The sequence below is a fragment of the Spinacia oleracea genome, chromosome 1, assembly GCF_020520425.1.
Source record: "Spinacia oleracea cultivar Varoflay chromosome 1, BTI_SOV_V1, whole genome shotgun sequence".
NCBI lineage: Eukaryota > Viridiplantae > Streptophyta > Magnoliopsida > Caryophyllales > Amaranthaceae > Spinacia > Spinacia oleracea.
The window spans coordinates 91,426,984-91,448,715 of NC_079487.1; the positions used below are offsets into that span (position 1 = coordinate 91,426,984).

General features: G+C 36.1%; 2 protein-coding genes across 4 annotated transcripts; one reads left to right on the forward strand and one right to left on the reverse strand.

Moving 5' to 3' along the window:
* The first annotated feature begins 743 nt into the window (after positions 1-743).
* LOC110776329 (notchless protein homolog) lies at positions 744-7,846 on the forward strand. The gene is made up of 13 exons (XM_021980880.2): positions 744-1,014; positions 1,821-1,902; positions 1,992-2,081; positions 2,932-3,057; positions 3,548-3,675; positions 4,676-4,875; positions 5,015-5,078; positions 5,812-5,922; positions 6,311-6,448; positions 6,814-6,956; positions 7,068-7,122; positions 7,399-7,455; positions 7,555-7,846. The coding sequence occupies exons 1-13, from the start codon at positions 859-861 to the stop codon at positions 7,636-7,638; spliced, it is 1,434 nt and encodes a 477-aa protein (XP_021836572.1). The 5' UTR covers positions 744-858; the 3' UTR covers positions 7,639-7,846.
* Positions 7,847-7,970: 124 nt separating this feature from the next.
* LOC110776331 (putative disease resistance protein RGA3) lies at positions 7,971-14,642 on the reverse strand. 3 transcript variants are annotated; one of them, XM_056836136.1, is made up of 2 exons: positions 11,085-14,642; positions 7,971-9,005 (listed from the first exon to the last, which is right to left on the reverse strand). In XM_056836136.1, the coding sequence occupies exon 1, from the start codon at positions 14,575-14,577 to the stop codon at positions 11,122-11,124; it is 3,456 nt and encodes a 1,151-aa protein (XP_056692114.1). In that variant the 5' UTR covers positions 14,578-14,642; the 3' UTR covers positions 7,971-9,005; positions 11,085-11,121. The 3 variants fall into 3 exon arrangements, with proteins under 3 accessions (XP_056692114.1, XP_056692123.1, XP_056692119.1); XM_056836145.1 differs by lacking the exon at positions 7,971-9,005 and having other exon boundaries at positions 9,786-12,950; positions 13,065-14,642; XM_056836141.1 differs by lacking the exon at positions 7,971-9,005 and having other exon boundaries at positions 9,786-12,727; positions 12,809-14,642.
* Between the last annotated feature and the right edge of the window lie 7,090 nt (positions 14,643-21,732).

Consider the following 21,732-nt stretch of genomic DNA (forward strand, 5'->3'; position numbering starts at 1 on the left):
TGGTGGAGGAGTATAATGCATACTCTAGCAAGGTCCATCGACCTATGTCTATATCTTTTGGGACTGATGGTGTGAGGACACAAGCAAGTAATTCATGGACTTGCCCGCCACAAGGATATGTAAAATTGAATACAGACGCCAATGTTGTCGAGCAATGTAAGACTGGTTTAGGTGTTGTAATTCGCGACAAGGCTGGTGCGTTGGTAGTAGTTGCGGTAAAGAAAACTCACAATACTACTCCTGAGATTGCAGAAGCACTAGTTGTTAGGTATGGCCTTCAGATAGCTAGGAGGCTTGGGTGCAATCGAATATGTGTGGAGATTGATGCTATTAATGTGGTTAAGGCGGTCAAGAGTAACACGTGCGAGCCTACCCGAATACACCTTATCTACGATGACATCAAACAAGATAGCTTAACTATATTTCCCTAAAAAAACACTACCTGCATTTAGTACCCTTAAAAAAAATTACTTCCTCCGTTCCGGAAATATCGCACCATTTATTTTTTACACTATTCTCACTACGACTTTGGCCATTTGTTGTGATTTGTACGTAAGAAAATTTTAGTCATGTGAGGTCATGTTAGATTAGTATCGATATATATTATCTGAATATTAATTTTTTTATAATTTTTACTTGCACGCGATGATATAGCAAGAGTCAAACTAATGGTTAGATGAGTAAAAGTCAATTATGGTGCGATATTGTAGGAACTGAGGAAGTATTATTAATCACCGGAAAAAACCCACCCCTCCATTTTTGCCAGGTTCCATCATAAACCCTAATAAAACCCCAAACCTTGCAAAGATTGAAAGTAACCAAACCTCAAACTCTGCAAAAAAATAGCGTTTTGTAAAAATGGAAGTGGAAGGTGACAAAGAGATGGAAAATGGAAACAGTGTGATGTGCCAATTGGCCGATCCAGAAGGTAATCCTCTTGGAACTGCCATGTATCTTCCTCAAAACGCTGGTCCTAAAGAACTTCAACAAATCGTCAATACCCTTCTCAGCAATGTAATATTTTCTTCTTTTACTACTTCGTTTATTTTTATTAAGAAATTATCAATCCTGTTAAGTTTTAGAATTATATCATTTCTGCTTAATTTTGTTAAGTTAATGACATAATTATATGATTCCTTAATTTTATTGAATTGGCAATCATGGGTTTTGTGTGACTAGCTGAATTAATTCTGGCTGCAGAAGATGATGAAATTTTATTTTGTTTGAGTAATTGTGGCTAATTTTGTTTCTGGTTGGGAGATTTGTGTGAATTGGAGTTGCATGATTTCATGTCTCAAATATAGCTGATTACTGAAATTAGGTTCCAGATAGGTGGAATATAGTAAGTAGTATTGCCTTATGACCCTATTGTGGATGATAAGCACACAAAATGCTTTGCCCTTCACTTGGAGAGTTGGAGATGGGCACATTCCGGGTGTTGCCGCATTCGAATTCTAGATACCAAGAAGCTCCACAATCTTATGTTGGTCTACTCCTGCGGGGTTTATTTGTATTGAACTACTGATGTTCAAGTTCAGAGCTTTCATACAGAAGTTTTGGTGGATATAAGGTTGGCAACTCTCTGTCTAAGTTCATAACTTGCTAAACATTAAGTGCTGGTGCCTCTCTATCTCTTATAGGGACTATATATTATTAGTAATCAGTAATTGCTTCTCTCTGTTGGGTATATGCCGTGTATCAATGGGAATTGTCTAAAATAAAATAAAATAAAATATAAGACTTCAAAAGTGTTTTCCAGATAGGGGGACTGTCTATCAGACATCAGTGGAGACGATGACCTTGTTCTTTTGTTATTTCAGGAAGAAAGGCTACCTTATGCTTTCTATATATCAGATAATGAGCTTGTCGTTGAACTGGGGAATTATTTACAGAAAAATAAAGGTTTGTTTTACTAAATGTATAATAGTGCGTTGCTTTCCATGGTATGTTTTGACTTCTTCACAAGGCTATTGATTATGGTGTATACACAGTTTCTGTGGAGAAGGTTGTTCAAATAGTTTATCAACCACAAGCAATTTTCCGCATCCGGCCTGTAAACCGCTGTTCTGCTACAATAGCTGGTAACTGTTTGATTTTTTTTTTAATCATTATATTCTGGTTTGATTTTGGATTTTTATTACTAGAGTATTTTAATACTTTAACATTTAAACTCTTTTCTCAATAATTATCCATATTTATGATTACATTGTGTGAAAATTGAAAATATATACTTACTGCATTGTCGAAGTCTGAATTATAAATTATCCAGACCTCGTATATTTAACGTTACCAAATCATGCTGAAATATATAAATGGTCTGGGATTCCTTGCCTCCCAGTGGTCTAGTTTATGCAAGTAGTGAATTACACACCTGTACCTATTCAATTACTAGAACATACGTGTTCTTACTTACACTGATTTTTGTAGTTAGTGAATATGTGTTCAAACAATGAGCTAAAACTTGTTTCATTTAGTAGGAAAAAGAGAACCACAAGCCTCTGTGACGAGGAAACTTACATTCTTAGAAATAGACCTGTTGCAAAATATCCATAAGCAAAAGGTTTTGATAGTTCAGAAAAGAAACTTATATGTATATTGTTATCTTTATCAACGAAGTGTCTTCTATTAGCCCTCATCAATTGAGATGTTTATTTTTGACAAGTAACTCAATAATTTGGCTCCAGAATTCCACTAAGTTACTCTATCCATTTGGATAATAAATCTATCCTGAACCATTGTGAATTCTAGCAGTAAAAATGACAGAGGGGGAAACAAATCAAAGGTTAAGCCAATTTTGATGTTTGCCTTAAATAAATAACTGTGTGCTGATTACGCTGGCTTACTGTATCATCTTCTAGCCATCAGTTGTAGTTGGTCAAAGCCATTGATTATCATTTGTTCATAATTTGCTATTCTTATCTTGTGCTGCAGGTCATACTGAATCTGTGCTTTCAGTCTCATTTAGTCCTGATGGCCAACAGTTGGCCAGTGGATCTGGCGACACTACTGTTAGACTTTGGGACATAGCTACCCAAACACCAATGTTTACTTGTACAGGTCAGGTTCTTAGATTATGTGGAGCTTTTAGGAATACATGTAATCATGTGGAAGATATAGTGACCTGAGAGCTGCATTAGAGACTTCATTTTTTTTGCTCCCTTCTGTTTTGCTAACCGCATGTCATTGATATCTTTTCTAATCCATTCACAATAATATTTTGGGGGTGTATCTCCTTATTTCCTCTGATCTTCCGTATTTGTCAAGTGTCAGAGACGTTTGGGTTATTTATCTGGGGTATCAGCTGTTTGTTCATTCTATGGGGATGTTTGCATAGGGGTAGGATGTAGGATATATGAGTAGTAAGATTTTATTGTTGAAGTTACGGGGAGAAAATTTTGTAAATGCGCTAATGAAGTACTGCTCAGTCAATTGGGAGCTTCTGTATCTTAATGATGCTGTGTGCTCGTGTCTTTCATTTGTCTGATACTCCTATTTTCTTATATCTTTACCAGGTTCTCTTAAGCTACTTTGTTTCTTTCTTGTTTAGGACACAAGAATTGGGTACTTTGCATAGCATGGTCCCCTGATGGTAAGTATCTAGCCAGTGGAAGCAAGGCAGGAGAGCTCCAGTGTTGGAATCCTCAAACAGGAAAGCCATCAGGCAGCCCACTTACGGTAAATATTTTGTGCAAAAATTATGTCATATCACAGATTTAAGCTGCTGACCTAGGACATTTTGTTGAACTTATATGAAGAGAGGTCTAATGCCACGTTGAGCTATATAGTCAACTCGTGATTGACAAATTATGAGCTTTAAGCAGAACAAAGGGTATTTTTGTCTCTGTTCCAAATTATGTGCTCTCATGGTTTCCTTTAGCTTTGTTTCTTTCTAGTATATGGTTTAGGATTGAATGTTGACAATTGGAAGCTTCTAACCTATAAGTCTGAGGAGAGGAATAACATTCGTAAATACTTCTTGATCGTGACCTATGATTATTGGCTATGGAAAACTTCCATTGGTTTATTTTATCTACTCAGAACAAATTCCTCATTAGATGGCTATATTTGACACTTTTTCATAATATCTACGCTGGTCATTATTTTTCATTTACTGAACTCACTCACGTTGTTTCACAGTTTTTCTGGGGTGCTAGACATATAGAAAAGACATTAGCACCTCTTAGAAAATTATTGAGTTGTTTCTAAAAATAGGAAGGAGTTTTGAAATCATCTCTCCTCCGAAAAGTAGAAAAATACTGGTGGCATGTGGTTGTTCTCTCTCCAATTGGCATGCAGATGTGCCAGTTAAGTTCCCTGAAATAGGAGCCATGCTATCATTATTTCTTTTGTGCATGTTATTCACAATAGTTTGCTTGAGTTTCATCTCAAGTTTGCTTACAAAGTTACTTATGTAAGTGGTAATGTTATAGACTCATAGCATAGCATTTTGTCCGACTGGTTGGATACTCTAGTCATGTAATTGTCTGCCTTGTCCTGGACTATTGTCTGAGAACTCGCAAGCTCAGTTCCCTGCTTGTTAGAAAATGAAAAGATCCTCTAACCTACGATACTATTCCTCCACGGGGGGGGGGGGGGGGGGGGGGTGGTAAAATTCTGAAAATCGTGAGTTGTCTTCAAGACTCTTCACTAATGATTTTCTTGAACCTCATGTCAGGGACACAAAAAGTGGATTACTGGTATATCTTGGGAACCAGTCCACCTTCAAGCTCCATGTCGCCGGTTTGTAAGCGCTAGCAAAGATGGTGATGCACGCATATGGGATGTAACGCTTAGTAAGTGTGTAATGTGCCTGAGTGGGCATACACTGGCTGTAACATGTGTAAAATGGGGTGGGGATGGTTTCATCTATACTGGGTAAGTACTTAAAGTGTAAGATTGTTACTATCTCTTGTTTTCCTTTGTAGTTTTGAATAGTCTGTTGATTACTTTAGTAATAGTGGTGCTAGACATAATCTGTTGGTTGCTCATATAATGTGCTTTTTACCTGGAACAGCTCTCAGGATTGTACAATAAAAGTTTGGGAAACTAAACAAGGGAAGTTAATTCGCGAATTGAAGGTATGTTAGACGACTTTACCAGGAATGTTTCAAGTCGTGAACCCTGCAGTGTCTTGGATGCAATTCTTTTTTTTATTGTTATTTTTTGGTTGCAATTATTTTCTGCCAAATTATTACCTTTTTTTCTTGATTTTCTCTTCAAATGTGGAGGATTTGAACCTCGACTTCTCTGATTTTTGTTGGAATTAGTTATTTTATTGTGTATTACATCACTTAACTATGAACTGCATTTTCTTGTACTTCCATACTAATATGCTATGCTGATGGTTTAAATGTGTCGTATTTCTTGCTTATTATTCTGTACATTGGTTTCTGTATGAAGCACTTGTTGAGTTATGACTTCTGATTTCTTGCTTATTCTTTCATGATTTTGTTTCTTATGCTTGCTCTTAACTTGTATTTCTTGCAGAATTTAGCGATGCTAATGATAGATATTACTGACATTTAATTTATTCTCATTGCTCTTGTTAATCACCTAAGTTTAGCAAATTCAGCATGTGTATGTTTATTTTAGAGTTTGATTGTTTTGATTAATGGCAACATGCTCCTCCATCTTCCGGAGTTGGCATCCAAATCATTTACCATTTATAGCTATCTTCTCTTTACTGGCATGTGAGTCCTTGGTCATAAGTTCTTATTTTCCACCAGTTTGATTGATGTATAGCTATCTTCTCTGTACTTGTACCTAAATTCTTCACCCCATCACTAAATTTACTATAATGTTTTATGTTAGGGCCATGGTCATTGGGTCAATTCTCTGGCACTTAGTACGGAGTATGTCCTGCGGACCGGGGCTTTTGATCACACAGGCAAGCAGTGTTCTACTCCAGAGGAAATGAAGGAGGTAATGTAGGTTTCAAATTTTCAATTTTCTATGCTTGATCCTTCAGAAGTTAATTATCTACACTCTACAGCTGCGCTTCATTGTATACTGCTATACATGCTTGTGGTTATTTTTCCAAAAGTGGGAATGTCTTTTACCTAGATATAAGTTTCTTTGGATTTAAGTATTTAGCTCACATTGTATCAAATACTGTTCTGTTCAATGGAAAGTTTAGAAAGTTGCCTTTGGTTAGAGTTGTCATATCGAGTTTGAAAGAAGACTTACTGTATCCTGTGTTATGTTCTCTGATATTTCTTAAATGTGCAGCTGTGACATTCTTTTCATTTGTTGTTATTCAGTTAAATTGGTTTCCAGATGATTTATCAGTCCCTGTTTGTTGTATGCAAAGGTTGCTTTGGCTAGATACAACAAAATGAGAGGCGATGCCCCAGAGAGACTGGTTTCAGGTTCTGATGATTTCACCATGTTTCTATGGGAACCTTCTGTAAGCAAGCACCCTAAAGCTCGGATGACAGGTCATCAACAGGTGACAATTTTTGTTTCTTTTCGTTGTCTAGAAAGTTTATGTTGTTTGGCCATTTCAGTATTCTCAATCAAGCTGGGTCCCCTCGTCTGGGGTTTTTCATTTGCGTATCCTTTCCCATATTCCTTTGTTGGCTATATAATGAAATAATCTAATTGTGTCCTTTGTTGGGTGGAAAAACTTATAATGATTGCCATATAAGATTCCCCTCATTTTGTGTTTCCACTCAAGCTGTGTTTACTTGTGTTTTGTTTTTCAATGTTGCACCTCCTTTCCCACATTCCTTTGTTGGCGATAACTTAATACCCTTTTTTGGCTGGAAATACTAGTGATTGCCATCTGAGACTCCCATTTGTTGTTTGACTCAGGCTGTGAATCATGTTTACTTTTCTCCTGATGGGCAATGGGTGGCAAGTGCTTCCTTTGATAAATCAGTTAAGTTATGGAATGGTGTTACGGGAAAATTTGTTGCTGCTTTTCGGGGTCATGTTGGGCCTGTTTATCAGATAAGGTTTGAATTTAGTTTTTTCCTTTATTATTCAAAGTTTCAAACTATAATGGACACTATTACAGTATGAAGTATAAAAGTTGGGTTGACCTGATATTTTACGTTCAATTGCAGTTGGTCTGCAGATAGTAGGCTTCTGTTGAGTGGTAGCAAGGACTCCACGCTAAAGGTTAGTTAAAACTATTATGATTTTCTCACGACTTGAACAAGAAGAGATGAAATTCTTGCCCACTTGACCCTCCTCTGGCTTTATGAGCCATAATAGAAAGTGATTTTCTCTTCATTTTATATTTGGCAATATCACCAAGTAATTTTCAAATGAATTTCGACACCATCATAACCCGAAAACAGGAAGGATGACCCAATGTGACTTATGATCAAAATTGGTCGCATTCAATATGATCAAATTTGGTTTCATCCTCAATTTTTTTAATTTGTCATATAGATATGGGATATCAGAACGCAGAAGCTGAAACAAGATCTCCCAGGCCATGCGGACGAGGTTGGACCCCCTTTTCCTTTAAAGTTTGTGTTTGACCCTTTTGAAGAAATAGGCTTTGATTCATGAAAACACACTCCCCTGCTTAAATAATATACACAGGTTTTTGCGGTGGATTGGAGTCCAGATGGTGAGAAGGTGGCATCTGGTGGAAGGGATAGAGTAATGAAATTGTGGATGGGCTAGACAGCCTAGACCTGCTGAGCTTGTTGTCTCAATCTCGACAATTGACATTTTCGATTCTAGTTAAATGGTTTCAAGTTTTCTTCAAGTGGATCTTTCTCAATTCTTCCCATTTTATACATTAACGTGTACCAGTACTACTGATTTGTAGTTGTTTACGGTTCAAACAAATACCAAGTATATAATGAAGTAAATATATATATTTCCCAGAGATCTAAAACCTCTTACGGAGGTTTGACTGTGGCAGCATTTTTATTTCATAGTCCAGGTTGGCTGTTAAAAAGTAATTCTTAGTTCATCACTTATTAATTTTTACCCTTCCTAAGAGCTTAATCATATGCGTATTCATATTTTTATTTTTTCAAGTTCTTTAGCAATGTTTTCTTGAGAAATAAGCTCCGCTTAATTTACAATAAACATGTTATGGCAAAATCTTGTTGATAAAATGCTGCTGTAGCATCAACATATTCATGCATTCCTTCAGCTTACTTCCACCATCCACTTAAATTTATCATGCCATCAAGTGTTGATTCTTCGAGGGTGGGAAAACAGCAAGGGTGATGCAGTTAATGACATCCCTGTATTCTCCTTGTACTCTTCATTGTGGGCAGAATAAATACTCCGTATTAAATACTCTTAAAGAATAACTTACTGCAGACTAAATTGCTTAAATTACAGTCAGAATTCAGAAGCTGATGTATATACAGTGGTATGTTCTAAAAAAAAAGCCCAATATTAATAAAGCTAAAGCATGCCTTAAACACAAATAATACTACACATATGATTGATGATTCACCAATTGAAAGGATCCCTGCCAAGACAATGTGCAGGAAAAAATACAAAGGGATGGAAATTATGTACTACGTATAGCTGAGAAATCTTTGTAAGTGCACATAAATCAGCACCAAGTTTGTAGATTATGCAAGGAAATGCTTGAAATTTTGGAGCAATTTGAAGCCTGGCCAAAGGATTGAAACATACATTTGAAAGGAACTGCGTTGTCCCTGAAACTTGAGTTTGGAAACTGTGAAAAAGATGTGAGGCTCACCCATCACATTTAAGTATTTAATAGATCAACTGTCTTCTGAGTTCTGACAGTAACATCTACATGAATGGTAGGATCTTCTGAATTGACAACAACATATTCTCCCTGATTTCTGGGTTTCTGAAAAAATCAAAGACGACGAGATACCTGTGGTAATTCTGTTTCAGACATTAATGCATAATGCCAAGACTCCTGCATGTTTTTATCTTGTGCCAGTCTACACCATCTTCTCTACATTGACATTATTTCACTGGAGAATTGAATGGAGACCTTTTAGCTCTTCAGGCAGCATTGTCAATTTGTCATTGATAGACAACCCTCAAGCCTAAGATGTTGGAGCCAAGTGAACTCAGATAAAATACTCAAATTATTACATCCTGAAATGCATACAGTTTTCAGGGTCCTGGTAAATCTCAGGCCAACAGGGAGAGTCACAGTCACTAGCTTGGAAAGTTCTCTTAGATTTGAACGATGAAGAGTGCACAGAGATTTATAATGTATGGTGATGAATTGATATATCATTTATTAAATTACAACCTAACTATGTGTCGAGAATTCTCAGTATCATGTTGCCTGTTTAGGTTGTTTTTATTTTATTTAAATTACAATATTTATTTTATGTTTTAGACTTTCAGATATATAAATTCATATAGTTACATTAGATTGGTGCTCATTTTTATGCCTGGATCCTCTGGAGTTGGGGTAAAACTCTACAAAATAGAGTTGAGAAGATCTTGACCTTCTATTTTACTTAATGGCTGAGATTTGCCCCACTAACTTAAATAATTAAAAAAAAAGAAAAAAAAAAAGAAAAGAAACCAATTCACAAAAGAAGATGCGTGTACTGCTCCCTCATCTCTCAAGATTCACGCCTACTCTCAAATAATCCCAGAAAACTACAAATACTCTGCCATGGTGTTTCATCCTCGTCGGGTCACCTCGTCGGAAACCCATTTCGTTCAGGCATATTCCGGTAAAGCGGTGTCTACCTAAATCCCAGGTTACCAATATATTAATTTCATCAATTTTTTTTTCTATTTTTCGAAAATTTCTGGTGTATTACCTTGATTATTTATGCAATTGATTGAGGGCTTTTGTTTTTGTTGTTGTTTTGAATGATCTATTTGAAGCTATTACATCAGTTACTCCATGGATTACGAATAGATTAATCTGATCAAATTTATTTTTCCAATTAAGTTAGTTCTATTTTTCGAAAATTTCTGAAACATTAACTTGATTATTTATGCAATTGATTGAGGGCTTTTGTTTTTGTTGGTGTTATGAATGATCTATTTGAAGCTATTACATCAGTTACTCCATGGATTACTTCCAAAACAATATTTGTTTTTTTGTAGATTTAAGTGGGCTAGATTGAGTAATACGAAGGCATTTACAATTGGTTGGTTGAATGAGATACAGTAGTATTTAAATGTATATGTGATGTTTTATCATACCTCATATGCCACTCAAATTTCCTTATTAGCTACTGAATATGCTTCAAACTCAAATTGCCTTATTAGCTAAATTACTTGCCTGGGTATGCTTCAAACTCTTTGGCTTGCAAGAGTTGCAACTATCGATTTCTTAATCTAGCCTATTAGCTCAATATGGGAGAGCAAGGCTTGCAAGAGTTGCAACCACCGATTTCTTAATCTAGCCTATTAGCTCAATATGGGAGAGCATTGTGTGACAACGCACAAAGATGTAGGTTCAAATCCTACATAGGCTACAGAAAAAAATATGTATGTAGTGAACAGAGATGGGCGACAGGAGAACGTTCATGTCGATAAGATTACTGCAAGGTTGAAGAAATTGAGTTATGGTCAGAGTACTGATCACTGTGATCCTGTTCTTGTCTCCCAGAAGGTTTGTGCTTGTGTTTATAAGGGTGTTACTACTTGTCAGCTTGATGAATTAGCCGCTGAACCTGCTGCTGCTATGACTGCTAATCACCCTGATTAAGCTTCGGTGAGGCCTTTATTTTTTCTGGGTTTGGTTTTGTTTCTGCTGATGCTTTGACTGCTAAGACTTGGTATACCATGAGCATCTGTTTAATCATAAAAGAACCTGAAACGTTTGGACATGTATGTATGTATGTATGTCAATATTTATAAAACTCCCAAACATAATTCTTAATCCTCTAGGGACTAAATTAACTTGGAGACAATTGTTTCTTGAGCATCTGCCAACAAGATCTTCTCAACTCTATTTTGTAGAGTTTTACCCCAACTCCAGAGGATCCAGACGCCATGTAGTTTTATCTTACGTGTATGCTCAATTAACTTTTCTCATGCGAAGTAACATACTGTAGTATGTAATAAAAATACACAAAGGGTATTATCTAATTCAAGAAAACCTAGTTTGCAACACGGGGCTAATCTAGTATAGAGTTTACAGTCTTTACCTTAATTATTGAGAATTGAGATATTCGATTTTGTGAATTAAGCATTATCCCAGTGACTCTCCCGGACTATAATAGAGGGAATGTGTTGTATCTTGAGCCAATCCTCACCACGGGGCCTTCGGCACCTTCTGGTCAATCTTGGACATGCAGTAATCTCAAGTTCCTTTAACTTGCTAAGATGTATGAAACCTTCTGGCAACTCCATTAATTTGGAACATTCTCTGATGCTCAACCATTGAAGCAACGAGAAACTGCTAATCCAACCTGGGAGGGTTGTTAAACCATCACAACCGACAATCTCTAGGAACCGAAGAGATGTGACATGTTGAAGGCCAAACGGAAGAGAAACCATCTTTGGGATGTATCGAAGTCTCAGACAACGAAGGGCCTTTAGAGCTTTCCATGGCATGCCATCCTTTTCCTCTTCATCTAGCATGTTCAGCTCCTTGCATTTTCGAATTAGCAATTCCTGAAGAGATGTGAGATGTTGTAAACCTCCACATAGAGATGTTAACTGATCACAGTGAAAGAATGTAAGAATTCTAAGTGAAGGTAGATTCCTCAATCCTTCTCCAAGTCCGGACAGATCCACGAGCTTAGAACACTGCCACAGCCCCAAACACGAGAGGTTCTGAAGATGCTCCTTTGGTAGAGATATGAAATGATCTACGTTGTCTATCTCCAGAGTTTTCAGTCTCGAGGATAACAACGACAAGGGCACTGTAGTAAAAGTCTCAACTGCTTTCCTTAATGACAAGTTCTCATCAACATTCACCAACTTCAGTTCTTCAACGTGAGGAAAAAGAGGCATCTCTCTCAACTTAGCACAGTTTTGTAGGTGTAGCTTACAAAGTCGAGGGAAACATGGCAACACTTGATTATCTTGATGATTATATGATGCTGCTGTCACATCAACATAATCATGAATTCCTTCAGCTTGCTTCCACCATCCCCTTAAATTACCCATCCTATCAAGTGTTAATTCTTCAAGGGATGGGAAAAACAGCACGGGTGATGCAGATAGAGACAACCCTGTATTCTCCATGTACTCTACACTGTGTGCATAGGTAATATGTAAACGTTTGAGACAGAGAAGTTGGCTGAAAAACGGGAGACACTGGCTTCTATTACAATTGCTTATGTTAATTTCCACGAGACTTGGTAGGAAGGAATTAAGCTTATCCAATCTAGCCCAACTTGGAAAACTCTGACCTGCATAATATGTGATAGCAAGAATTTTAACATTTGGACTTGGTTGGAGGCCTTCAAGCAATGGTTCATGGTAGATGCGGTTTGCTTCAAAAAAATCTAATACCAACTTTGTAATATGCAACTTTTTATACAACTTTGCATCCTTGGCCTCTGAAAGAGCAGCTTTCCATTTTCCCTGAAGCAGAATCTGCAAATCTCCTGAAATATTGTTGAGAGAACTCAAATCCCTTAGCTGAGCACATCGTTCAAGATGAAAAGCAGCAGTGGGACTGCCAACTACAAACTGATTAAGCTTACGGAGTGCAGTCAATCTCCCCATTCCAGTTGGCATGTGAGCCAATGCATCACAATCATCAACCTCAAGGCACCTAAGATTAATCAACCTTTTGATATCTGTGGGCAACTTCCTCAGCCTATAGCACTTTGAAAGTCTTAATACCTGCAAGTTTTGCAACTTACTAATAGAATTTGGAAGTGTTTTGATGTGTGACTTGAAGGATATATCTAGGTACCTTAAATGAATGAGACCCCCTATAGAGTTTGACAGATTTTCAATCCCTAGCCCATGTAGATCCAACACTCGCAAGCGTCTAAAGTTTGAAACTAATTGATCAGACACTGACTTCCTAATTCTTGTCCCAAATTTTGCTTGCTCTGGCAAAAGAAAAGTACGTAAACGGTTCAATTCTAGCAAACAACTTGGAATTTCCCATGATGATGTCAAATTAAACCCTGAAGATAAATGATGAGTATTTTGATTCAAATTACTTGTATCAGAGGTGAAGATTATGCTCTCTCTGCCCGCCTCTAGAAGGGCTAAATCATGCATCAAGTCATGAATTCTGCAACTCTTGATATTTCCTAGTGTATCTTTTGTTAAATCTTGAAAAAAGCATCTTTGTATCAAATCCATGAAACACTCCTCGCCAGCATCTTCCAGACTCTGTCTTTCACACGACGGTACAACAAAACCTCCAGCAATCCAGAGACTAATCAGTCTCTCCTTCTGTAATTCATAGTCCTTGGGGAACAAAGCACAATAAGCAAAGCAATGCTTAAGTGATGATTGAAGATGATCATAACTAAGCTTTAAAATAGGCATGATGCTATTTTCAGTTTCTGTTATTTTTGCTAATTCATTATCCTTGAAAGCTAACCACCTTTTCTGATCTCTGGCATATAGAAGCCCCCCAACAGTTCTTATAGCAAGTGGAACATTGGCACACTTCCTTACAATTTGCTTCCCTACTTCGACCAACTTTGGATCTTTACTCTCTTGACCGGGTTCAAATGCCATTTTACCAAAAAGAAACCAAGATTCAGCTTCTGAAAGATGCCTTAAATCATAACATGACCCTGTCGCCATGATGCTAGCCACCTGCCTGGATCGCGTGGTCACCAAAATCTTACTTCCCGGTCCACCACAAAACAATAAAGCTCTCAACTTAAGCCATTCTTCGCGATCCTCATTCCACACATCATCCAGAACAAGAAAATACCTCTTCCCACCAATGCAATTCCTAAGCTGCCTTTGCAGTTGCTCCATATCTAAATCACCAGGCTTCACATAAGTAGTAGAAGCTAAAATCTTCTCCACAATAACTTTAATGTCAAAAACATCAGATACACAAACCCACAATCGAAGCTCGAAATGATCTTCGACTTTCTCATAATTATACACCAACTGAGCCAGAGTAGTCTTCCCAAGTCCTCCAATCCCAACTACAGGAATAACTGAAACAACCTCTTCAACATTACAACTCAACAACATACCCAAGATAGCAACTTTATCACTATCCCTTCCTACAATATCCTCCTCCCGTACATAAGAATAACTCTGCTCACGTTTTTTCCTACCCATTGCTCCTTCCTCGTCAACACGCAACCTAAACCCGAAAGTCATACCATCTTTTGCAATATCATCTAAATTTTCCCTAATGTGTTTAATTTTCCTAGCTATTGTACTACCAAAATGAAGCTGGTTGATTTTAGAGAAGAAGAGACATACATCTTTTTGGGTAGTTAAGCTGGTAATTTCGTCGAACAGGTCATCTGCATCATACACCGCGACGCGAAGCCTCTGCAACCAACCTCGAATAGCATGGCTGTTGGGTTGTTTTTGTTCAGCATCTAAGAGCACGTCTCTGATGGTGTTTATTGTATTCTTGAGTTTCACAAGCTGGGTTTTGTAGCCCCAAGCAGATGCAACCTCTTCAATGGCTGCTGAACTCATGTTGTTCAATAGCTGTTGGGCAATGTTGAATAATACAGCTTCTGCCATTTTAAGAATTTACTTTTTGGTGGGATCGATAACTCGATCTACAATAATACTGAAAGAGGAAGGAAAGGGATTAGGGCTGTCAATTCTCAACCCGAACCGTTGAACCCGCTGGGTTAATCCGTATCGTTAAGAACCCGAACCGTTAATAACCCGTTAATTGGAACCCGAAACTAAACCGAACCGATAATATTTAACCTGAACCCGAACCGTCTCGAAAACATTAACCCGATTAAGACCCGATACCCGATAACAAACCGCCACGCGTCAACCCGAACCGTTCCTACCCGAACCGAATGGACCCGAAAACCGTTAATGACCCGATTTATTTCAACCCGAACCGTTTCGACCCGGGAAAAACCCGTTCACAACCCGAACTGTATCAACCCGAACCGTTTACAACCCGAACTGTTTCAACCCGAACCGTTTACAACCCGAACTGTTTCAACCCGAACCGTTTACAACCCGTAACCCGTTTACTACCCGTTTAATTCAAACCGTTTATAACCCGCCTCGAAAATAAGTTTTAACTTGAAATGTTTTCCGCCATACCAAACAGAGCCGAAATGCTAAGATATCAAATGAATTAAACGAATTCATCAGCCAATTACTCCGTATTATGAAGTCCTAATTACGAGTTTTGTCACCAACTTGCAAGCTCTTTATTGTGTTGCTGCACTTGGAATGAATATTTATGTCTTAATTCCTAATGCGAGATAATTATATTAATAAAATCAACTAAATTAAAAATCAAGGAAAAAAATAAAATTATGATGATTGGAATTAAAAGATTACAGTTTACAAATTTCTTTTACGTGTTATAATAAAATTATTAGATTTTGTTTCTTTTACGTGTTATAATAAAATTATTAGATTTTGTTTGAACGGTTGTTAATCAAACGAGTAACTGAACATATATTTCCAATAGGATATATTACTGTATGGTAGGGATGTTAACAAGCCAAACCAACATCGAACATGCTAAGGCACGGCTCAGCTCGAAACTAGTGGATGTCAAGCACGACAAGCCTCCAATATTTGGACTCGGCTTGAGTCCAAGCTGGGCTTGAGTCCGGGCTCGAAACTTAGTTTGAAAAAGTTGGGCTTAGGCTCAAGTCAAAAACTAAAGCTACCCACCATATGCTTTTATAATTTGGTTTCTCTCTTAGCATTGCTATGTTTTCAATGTGGGACTCCATGTTTTGTTTAAGTCATCCTACATATTTCGTATGTTTTTATAACTTGGTTTCCCTCTTAGCATTGGCTAAAATTTCGATGTGGGACTCCATGTTTGTTTAAGAGAAAAATTCACCCTACATATTCTTATATAACTTGGTTTCACTCTTAACTTCACTGAAGTTACAATGTGGGACTTCATGTTTATTTAAAAAATTTCAAACAATGAAAGGAAATATTATTATAACAACAAGACTCTAAGTGCATTTAAATAATAAATTATTAATTAGTTTAATTCAAGAATAATCAAATATTTTAAAATATACTTCATTCCTTTTGTGAAGAAAATAGAGTACAAGGGTTTTTTCCAACCAATGTGGTACAAAATCAAACTCTATGCTGAGGGGAGGAGTAGTAGCTATTTATAAAGAAAATAAGATTGGTGCTTGTTTTCTTAACCAATGTGGGACTTTAGTGTATAGTGGAGTATTATTTAAGGCCCAAGTTGGATTACAAACCGAATCAACCCCATCCGAGCCAAGCTTTGACCAAGCCAAATCTGAATAGTTTGCGAGCCGTACTGGCTCGTTAGCACCCCTAACTGTATAGTTATAGTCTTGTACGATTAAATAGATGTAAACGGATCTATAGTCTCATAAAGTTATTTATATATTCACATAGTTATATAATTACTGTCATACATAGTTATATACTTGTAAACTTATAATCTCATAAATATATAGAATTAATTAGATAGTTCTAAACTAATAATCTCACAAAGTTATATACTTATATAATTACACTATATCGTTACAGATTTATATCCTTACATAGTTATAGTTCTGTGGACTTTTAGTTCAAAATAATTATAATCATCAATTCATCAGTTATTAGCTTATTAGAGTAATAAAATATAGAATGTTATATTCCTTAATTCTTGACAATGTTATAAAAGTATAAAACTCATGAATTTGTATTGTTTTATTAGTCTTACACTCTTTTATTGACTCGTATTCATCTGACTATTCGTCTAATCGATCATTAAACTATATTGATCTAATTCAATACCAGCTTATAAGCTTATAACCCAAGAACTAATCAAAAAGGTATGTTGTTTTAATTGAATCGACTTAATTCATTAACAATTGAACTTGTTTGTCTCGTTCCGTTGTTGAACATGTTAGGCTCGTTGCTGTTTAAACCAATATGAATGTATGACAAACTTGTATTTACAAAATTTACAAATTCATTACGTATTAATTCATCATTGTCCATTATTAATTACTACGTTATTAGTATTTAGTTCATCAATACATGTTTCATAATACTCTTACATGGTAGGGGAGGGCATAGATTATTTTGATTTCATTTGAATAATATGATTGGTAAATACTACAGGACATAGTAAAAGACATCGACTGACTTTTCTTAATTAAGTTTATGAAATTAATTGGATAGTGAACATTACTACATTAGCTGTTCGTCAAAAAAAAAAATAACATTAGTTATAAATCACGTAATCAAATTGTATGGGCTCTTTTACCTTTTCACTTTGCTTCAATAATGTAGATATTATAATATAAGCGCATTGAAAATTGTGATTTTAATAATAACCCGACATTTTTTGTAATTTGTATCCGAATTGATCTGACTAAACACGAACCCAGCCCGATATAAACCCGACCCGATATGAACCCGACCCGATTACAATCCAGCTAAACCCGTTAACGAACCGAACCGAATTGACCCAACCCGACTACAATCCGACCCGATCTGACCCGATCCGATATGAACCCGACCCGATATGAACCCGACCCGATTATAACCCGAACCGATATGAACCTGAACCGATATGAAACCGTCTTAACCCGTTTTTTACCCGACCAAATATGACCCGACCCGATATGAAACCGACCCGGCATGAAACCGACCCGATATGAATCCGACCCGGTATGAACCCGACCCGATATAAACCCGACCCGATATGAACCCGCACTACATAACCCGAACCCGAACCGTTTAATTTTCAACCCGACCCGAACCGAACCGATAGCAAAATGAACCGGTTTCAACCCGAACCGATGAACCCGAACCGAAACCGAACCGATGACCCGATTTGACACCCCTAAAAGGGATGCAAAGAAATACGAAGTGTGAAATTATAACTCCGTACCAGCCGACTTTCATGACTCATATTTGTGGTCTCCAACAACGCACTTATCAATTCAGTATAATAGGAGTTCCCTTCAAAAAAATAAAAAAAAATTTACAAGTAGGACTGTAGGAGTTACGGGTTTGACTTCCTCCCAAACAGTGGGGTGAATTGAATCCCAGTACTCCCTCGTTCCTTTTTTATTTGTCGCTTGACAAAAGATATGTAGTACTCCGTACAAATTAGTAACTTTTTCTATGTGTTATTTCTTTATCTCTCTAAGGACTCAACTTATCAACCAATGGACATATTTTACACCCTATTGGAAGTATTACTCTACGGGACAGTCTTTTACGCACGGGGGGAGTACTATTGGAAGAAAAAAAAAACAGTACTCGCTTCGTATTTTTTTTAAAAAAAAGATACACATTGACTGGCACATAGTGTTAGGAGAGTAAGTTAGATTTATTAAAATAAGATCAAAGTGACGTAGTGTGTGAATTATTTATCATACTCCCTCCGTCCCTTAATACTCGCACCGTTTTGACTAGACACGCTTGCCAATGCACAACTTTGACCACCAATATCTTTAACTACATATTATAAGAACATTTAAAAATATTAATTTTGAAAATATATGTAAGATGAAGCCAACAATATATTATATACTAGCATTTGTTTTCATATACTAGAAATAAAATAGGGTCAAAGTGAATTATGTGAATAGTGCAAAAAGTCAAAACGGTGCAAGTAGTAAGGGACATAGGGAGTAGTAAAAAAATGATGTGAGTAAGTGTGGGGACCACAATAAATATTGATATAACGGAAGTAGGGACCAAAACATGTCAAAAAAGGAAAGTGTATTTCTTTTTAGGAAAAATTGTTTTAAATAATCCAACCTTTAGACAATTTCCCGTTATTAATCCAACCTTTAGATTATTATCTAATAATTCAACCTTTGCACTCCACTAACTTTTATTGCACCTAACCGGTCACCAACCAGATACATCAGGTAAGCTATACACGTGTCACACTACCATTCGTTATAATTTTTGGTTTTGAAAATATTAATAATTTCCTCTTTTTTTTCCCTTTCTTCCTCCTGTCTTCTGTATTTTCCTCCCTGCCTCATCTCTCCTTCCTTCAAAATTGACCAAACTTGATTAATCAAAATCAAAATCAAATCGCAATCACTCAAACTTTATTAATGCACATCCTAGAAATTTGCTAATTTGTGAATGAAAGTAAACTTCGGGCATATTATGTCAATCACAAGCACTCAATTTTTTTTCATCCGCATCAAAATCAAATCCCAATACAAATTTTTGTGAAGTAAGATGAAGGATATTTAAAGCATCAAGCACAATGAACCTTCCATTGCCATGGATTCAGAACTCTCCTTGTCGTCACCATTAAATATGCTCATTTTCTCTCTCCACTACTTCCATGGTAGGGTCAGTGTTTCATGGAGGCGGGGGTTGGATTTCTTGGGTGGGGGTGCCTTTTCTAGAGGGGCTAGTAGGGAAGAGGGGGGGAGGGTGCTGCTTACAGTGGGGGTATGGTGTTGCGGAGGAGAGAGAAACATAGGGGATATGCGTGGTGATGGGATTGTTATTTGCGTATTTGTTAGTGGTTCTGACTTATGAGCATTGATTTTGGGTGTTTTGTGGCCGACTATTTTCCGGGTGTGATTAGTGTATAAATGGATGGCGATAACGGTGGTCTTCCATGAATGAAATGTAGAAGCTAGAGAGTTCAGCTGAAACCAGAGAACAAAAGAAAGAGGAGGAAGAAGGGAAAAGGAGGCAGGAAATAAAAACTTGACCTTCTTAGCCGGTTTTCGGTCATGTGGGTGTAATAAAAGTTAGTGAGGTGCAAAAGTTGGATTATTAGATAATAATTCAAAGGTTGAATTAATAATGGAAAATCGTCCAAATATTGGATTATTTAAAGCAATTTTTCCTTCTTTTTAAAATACAACCGTTTAAAGAAAATGTATCTCTTTTTAAAATACAGAGTGAGTATTCTTTTAGTTTTAGAATTTTTCGTACATTTTAAAGCTGCCACTTTTGAAGTAACCACCTAATAAGTTTTTTTTATTTATTTCAAAAATATCCACCTTAAACTTTCTCAGTTAAGGAAATCGCCACCCAATTTTAACTTCCGTCAAAACTGTTGTTAGTGGGGGCCAACATCCAACTATTCTTTTAACTTTCCCTCTTTTCTTCCTTCCTTCTTCCTCCAATTCACCTTTTCCTCCATTAACAAACTTTGCTCACATTATTTTTTCTCCAAATTCTGCCAATTTAACAATTTCTCTTCCAATTTTTCAAGTAATTTTTAATTAGCTAACAAATTAACATCTTGTTAACATATTATGAAAATTCTTGGCGCTATTGCCGCAGCCCACATACATCAGCTCTTGAAGGGTTTAAGCTTAGTGGTAAGTTTTTGAAGCTTGAACCAAATGCAACTTTGGGACCAACTTATTATGCTAAGGATTCGAGGATTGAGCTCACTTATGTTACTAAAGGAAGTGGTTTTGTTCGAGTTGTTGGGTTGAATGACAAGTTGTATTGGACACCAAGTTGGAGGCTGATCAATTATTTGTTGTACCAAAGTTTCATACATTGAAAAAATCTGTATGTATTATGAGATTCATACATTGAAATAGTAACAACATTAATCAGATAGTAAAATTGTCTTTTTTAAACTCCTTGAAAAATGACACGGAATAACCATTTATGCATAAAGAGGTATTTACGTTACTTCGAGTTGGAGATTATTTTTACTCCGTAAGTTTGGCCCATTCCTTACTCTTTAGTCCTAGTTTCCGTGATAATCTAAGATGAATATCTGAATATGTGTTGTTGTTTTTTTTTTTTTTGTTTTTTTTTACTATTGTACAGTTTTTATTTTTTTTCTTTTTTATTTGACTTTTTGCCTGTTGTTTTACGGTTTACTTGCTTGATTTTTGCTACCATTAAGTTTTTTTTTTTGTTTGTAATCATCATTTCAATCCCACTTGCATGGACCCGGTCCACGCTATAATTAGCGTGGACCAGGGTGTTTTTGTAAATTAACGTAAATTGGGTAATGGACGTCTTATGTTATAGAAACTATAGGTTATGTAAAGTAACTATATCTTCATAATAGTAACTATGAAAAAATAATAATAATATAGTCATTTTGATAAGAATAATTATCCTATCCAAAGAGTAACTATATCATATAAAAAAGTAACTTTTACTGTAAAACAATTAACTATAAAAATAAGAATAATTATATATTCATTCTTGCAGACAAAAAGATTATATTATAGAAACTATAGGTTTTGTAAAGTAACTATATCTTCAGAATAGTAACTATGAAAAAATAAGAATAATATAGTCATTTCGATAAGAATAATTAATTCTATACAAAGATTAACTATATCATATAGAAAAGTAACTTTAGTTGTAGTACAATTACTATATTATAAACAATATGATATATATGCTTTAGAGGTCATATAGTAACTTTTTCTATTATATAGTTACTATTGTATATCACATAATTACTGGAATAAAAAAGAGTAACTATCTCAAAAGTAATAGTAATTATAGCTCTTGAACAGTAATAAAGATAACATTAACTACTTGGTTAGTTGTTTTAGCTACGACATTATAATTATTTGCATATATTAAATAAACCATGTTAAACTCAAATATTTTTTGAACTAAAAAAATACTAATCTACACGTCCACGTCTCTTTTTCCACCAGCACATCCTCTCCTTCCTCTATCACGTCATTGGTTTCCATTGTTGTCATGATTTTCTTCTTCTCATGC

What these genes read in the sequence shown, in the direction of transcription:
- LOC110776329 (XM_021980880.2), top strand. Translation starts at nt 859, where the DNA reads ATGGAAGTGGAAGGTGACAAAGAGATGGAAAATGGAAACAGTGTGATG. An exon ending in GGATGACAGGTCATCAACAG is followed by an intron (nt 6,449 to 6,813) that starts GTGACAATTTTT and finishes TGTTTGACTCAG; the next exon opens with GCTGTGAATCATGTTTACTT. An exon ending in GCAAGGACTCCACGCTAAAG is followed by an intron (nt 7,123 to 7,398) that starts GTTAGTTAAAAC and finishes TTTGTCATATAG; the next exon opens with ATATGGGATATCAGAACGCA.
- LOC110776331 (XM_056836136.1), bottom strand. Translation starts at nt 14,577, where the DNA reads ATGGCAGAAGCTGTATTATTCAACATTGCCCAACAGCTATTGAACAAC.